Source organism: Erithacus rubecula (assembly GCF_903797595.1).
Source record: "Erithacus rubecula genome assembly, contig: scaffold_113_arrow_ctg1, whole genome shotgun sequence".
Lineage (NCBI taxonomy): Eukaryota > Metazoa > Chordata > Aves > Passeriformes > Muscicapidae > Erithacus > Erithacus rubecula.
The window spans coordinates 111,929-116,827 of NW_027636268.1; the positions used below are offsets into that span (position 1 = coordinate 111,929).

General features: G+C 46.1%; 1 protein-coding gene across 1 annotated transcript; it reads left to right on the plus strand.

Annotated features, from left to right (window-relative positions):
* Positions 1-1,858: 1,858 nt before the first annotated feature.
* Positions 1,859-4,899, plus strand: LOC306815286 (uncharacterized protein; the record flags this gene model as incomplete). Its single annotated transcript, XM_079331875.1, has 5 exons — positions 1,859-1,980; positions 2,231-2,404; positions 2,493-2,599; positions 3,328-3,418; positions 4,729-4,899. The coding sequence occupies exons 1-5, from the start codon at positions 1,975-1,977 to the stop codon at positions 4,897-4,899; spliced, it is 549 nt and encodes a 182-aa protein (XP_079188001.1). The 5' UTR covers positions 1,859-1,974.

A 4,899-nucleotide genomic window follows, 5' to 3' on the forward strand; every position in this document is an offset into this window, starting at 1 on the left:
ATAGTGGGACAGAGAGAGAGAGAGAGAGAAAGAAAGAAAGGGGGGTCAGGATTATAGCTACCAAGACGGGCAGACTAATCCTCGTGGAGCCAGCCAATAGATGTCTGTTGCCATCTGGGGAGATCTCAGGGGTTTCCTCTGTGAAAGTCACTTTTATAGTCCTTTCCCAAAGCAAGTGGCTTCTGGCCAAAAGGTGGGAAGATTTATGGACTATTGTATGTGGAGCTCGTTACGCTGAGGAACAGGTGAAAACAGGACGCTTCAAGGCACATCAAACCATCTTTGTTGTTATGAACACATGCAGGGCAGCCCATACTGACCAGTCCATTGTCCTTCCATCTGTGGGAGCTTGTTGAGAAAATGCCCCGTGACTAGTTGTCATGAGAAACCAGTCCTGGTAGGCATCACCTGCGTAACAGTCACTTGGCGTTCCTCCCATCCCTGGCCAGCGCAGGCCTCAGGCGAGGGTCGTTGGGCAGGAACAGACGAGAGGCTCGGATGCACTCTCACACACGCCTATGGCAGGTTACCCCAAAACTGGTCAGGAATATGTTATGTGGGGTATACCAGACCACTGTTCTTTTTGCTACCACAAGTTCAGGAAAACCAGTTAGGAATCAAGGTATATGATGATCTAATTAGGGAAAAGCAGTCGATTGATGTATCCCTGGCTGGGGGGAGCACCCAAAAGTGGGGTGATAATGAATGGCCACCTGAATGAATCATACAACACTATGGACCAGACACTTGGAATCCTAATGACTTAATAGCAGGTCCCAGAGAACCCATTTAGAATTTAAATCAGATAATTAGGTTACAAACTGTCTTTGAAATAGTAAGTAACCAGACAGCTACAGCTCTTGACCTTCTTGCTGACCAGGCTACTCAGATGAGAAAAGCAATATTTCAACACCGGATGGTATTAGACTATTTCTTAGCAGAAGAAGGGGGCGTGTGTGGCAAATTAAATGGCTCAAACTGCTGTTTGCAAATAGATGACAATGGAAAGGTGGTGAAACAAATAGCAAAAGAAGAATAAGAAAGTTAGCTCATGTACCTGTCCAAACATGGAAAGGATGGGAATGGGACATGTTTTTTGTGGCTACCTGGTAGACTGGAGGTTAAACAATTGCTTTTTTTTCTCTTACATTGCTGTAGCAATCTAAATCTTTTTACTCATGCCTAATCCCTTGTTAACACAACTTATTCAACATATGATCAAGGGAATGCAGGTTTATAGCCATGCCTACTGACCCAGAGATGGCTACAAAGGACAGAAACTGATGTCATTGTAAATAATTGCAAAACCAAAAAGGACACGAGAACAAGAAATTAAGACGATAATACATAAGTTTGTAAAGAGAATTGCTAAAATAAAAGAGGAGGGATTGAGAGGAATGTTACATTTGTCTTTACAAACAAGTTGTAGATCTGTTGGTAGGCAAAGTTAGCACCTAGAGATAAAAGAAACAATGGGAAGGATTACACTGATTGATGAATGGAAAAAGAGATTTGCCTTTACAAACAAACTGTAGGTTTTCTTCTAAATGAAATTGGGTAACAGAAGATGAAAGAAGCAACTGGGGGGGGGGGGGGGGGGGGGGGGGGGGGGTGGAATATGAATTCTACAAGAATTAAAAATTAAAAGGGAAGGGTTATACAGTAGAGGGGAATGCCAGATGTCAGGCATTCCGGGAAGTCTGTGCCTCTCAAGTACCTCAGCCAATGGGGATAAAGAGATGGAAAAGCTGCAGCAAGTGGGAGGAACAGAGGCTGGGCAGGCTCCCCAAGGCTGTGTCAAGACACTGATTTTATCATCATCACAGCAAACAAGGCTGTGTTGAGACTATCTGTTTCATTTTTAGGACGTCTCTGCATTTTGCTTCTGTGAATGGCCACACAGATATCGTTAGATATCTCGCAGGAAAGAACTGCAAGCTGAATGTGGCTGATAACTTAAAAAGAACTCTACTGATGAGGGTGAGTGGACTGTGTTCTGATCTTGTAAGTGGAGCTTATTGACAGTGCATTACAGGAGAGGTGTCCTGCACAATTCCTTACACAGCAGGGCCATAGAAGCATGCATGTTGTTACCTGCTGTGCCTTAGGCCTCTGTTAGCTAAATCTTTGAACATGTCCTTCAATTCCAGCATTCAATAAATGAGTGAGTTCTGACAAGTGACACAAAAATGTTGAAAGTCTTCCCTCCTTTTTTGTGTGTCATTCCCAGGCAGTACAGTGCCAGCAAGAGAAATGCGTGGCTGTTCTGCTGGAACATGGTGCTGACCCAAATCTGGCAGATGCTGATGGCAACACTGCCCTTCACCTGGCTGTCCTCTCCGGTAACACTACTGTGGCAGGGCTGTTGCTAGAGCATAATGCCAGTAGTGATGCTGAGAACCAGGTAACCTTGGCATGCAGGGTAAAGCTTCTCTTTTGAACAGGTGCGAGCTTGTCTTTGTTTTTCTCATGGAGATTCTCTCTTCTTTCAGGAGGGATATACTGTGTTCAATCTTGCAATCTCCAAACAACACCAAGAGATGCTGGAGTGTCTTCTGAAAAACGCAGCTGATGGGCATGCTGCTGAGCAGTGTGAAAGGTGAGGGATTTGTTTAAACAGCACACAGGCCTCCTCAGTTGTCAGCAAGTGTGACTGAGGAGAGGTGTGGGAATGAGCTTAGAAAAAGAAGGAAGAGCCACATGGAAGGAGATCCCCATGTGACTGGTAAATGCAGGTCTGCTCTTGGCTGCTCTCCGACATTTGGTACTCTTGGACTTTGTCCGCTGGGGACTGTCAGAAAATGTTGTCTGTGGTGTGCTCTCCTCACACATATCAGAACTCACTGGGAAACTTGCCATTAGCTCAGCAGCAAGGCTGCTCGGCAGGAGAGTGGGCTTTAAGCAAATGAACAGTTGGTGCATTAAATGGTACACATGGGAGCATTGGGAGAAAGAGAAGCAACTTGTCCAAGGGGAAATGATGGGTTCCAATCACATGAAAAGACAAAATGTCTTGCCATGTAGATGGCCAGGCAGTTGAACAGCTTGCCCCAGGAACTGGTGCAGCTGCATCCAGGGGGATTTGGAAGAGCATCAGAAGGAGCCCTAAATAGCATGGCCTGACGAGATAGTCGAGGCTGCACTGGGGAGGCAGTGAGCCTGGAGATGTCCTGAGGTCCTTTCTAGGCTGCATTCGCCAAGCTTACATGTACTTGGCTTTCCTTTCATTGTGCTTATAGGAAAGGGGGGAAACAGTTGATTTGGGAGCAATCAGGGAAAGACAATGCCAAATTGCACATGTTTACTATCAAATTTTGGATGCTTTAGGACTGCTCTTGCGGTTGCTACAAGTCATGAGGCTGATGTGGAGGAAGACAAACTGAGCTTGCAGGAAGAGTTGGAGGAGGTTAAAGTGGAGGTATTTAAAGCCTGTCCCAACAGAAATAAATCATTATGTGCTTGTTGCTTTGCTGTTCATCGTGAAAATGGACAAAGGAGTATTCTGGGAGACAGAAGGAGAGAGACCTAAGGAAGTAGTGGATATATTGGGCTTTACTCTAGCTCTGTCACTTCTGCCTCTGCTCCCACCCACCATGCTGAGGTACAGATGCCTCTCTTCAGAGTTTCCCCACTTCACGGTCAGGGCTGTGGGATTACCCTCTCTGCTCTACATTCGAGGTCTTCCTGGTTTAAAAAACACTCCCCAAGCAGCCCAGTGTGATTCCAAACTCCAGAGCAGGTCTGACTGTGCAGTTCACCTGGGAGCCTTTCTGAAATGGTGCTCACTGGGATGTAACTGCTGCTGTCCCTCCTGGCCCCACCACACCGAGGCAAAGCTGCCATTCCTCAGGGATCCACCGCTTCCCACTCAGTGGGAGCAGGCACCTCTCTCAGCGCTGCATTTGTTGTCTCTGCCACTTGAGAAAACTCCCCATGCTCCCCTGGCAGCGTGCTGTGCTCCAGAACAGGTCCACTGGAGCAGTTTTCCTCTGACACTTGCAAGACTCCTTCCTTCTTTAGGAATAAAAGCATGTCAGTTCATGCTTTCATGCAGTAGCAAATAAAGTGAATACAAAGAGCATCATCACAGGTCCCCAGAAGGCTTGGAGCAGCAGTGTCCGTGCTTAGAACCAGGCTCTAGGAAATCTGTGGAGGGATGGGAGAGGCTGCTGTAGAAATGTGGAGACCCAGAAAAGCATTCCCAATTAAGGAAAATGAGATGCCTCTCTGAGCTGCCTTCTCTTGATAGCAGATCTTGTTTTATCTGGCCAAAGCAAGCCCTGTTCTGTTTTCTAGTCAGCCCTGTGCCTTTGCTCTGTCCATCACTCAGCCTTTCAGTCACTCCCACCTGGTTTCTCTGTTCTGTAGTAACTGGTCCCTAAAGTTTTCCACGCCCTGCTCATCCCAAAACTGAAACCCTCACACAAGCCCCATTGCCTTTGTTCCCTGAACTCTGGACAGTGCATGTGTGTAGCTGAAATAAAAAACCCTTGCAAAGGCCTTTCCTGCTCCTTTACTTGCTATCACCCCAACAAACAACTAGACACAGCATGGAAAAACAAGAAGTAACAAAGCTTGTGTTCATTTTGCTAGTAGAAGCAAAGTTCTGAAGATACTTGAGATGTTTACAGTTCCTTGGTCAGAGGGTATGGGCAGATATCTGCAGCACATGAATCCTCTGTATAAAAGCTCACCTGACAACTGTGGATTCTTTCTGTTTCTTTACAGTTGCAGGAGGTGGAAGAAAAAGATTTAAAGTCTGAGTGTTGTATTCAGAACCTGATGGCTGCCATGGAGAAGAAGGAAAGACAAACAACAGCTTCTACCATGAAACTGCAGGACGAGGTGCTGAAAAAACTGGAGACTGTCAAACAACAGGAAGAACACATAGAACTGTAA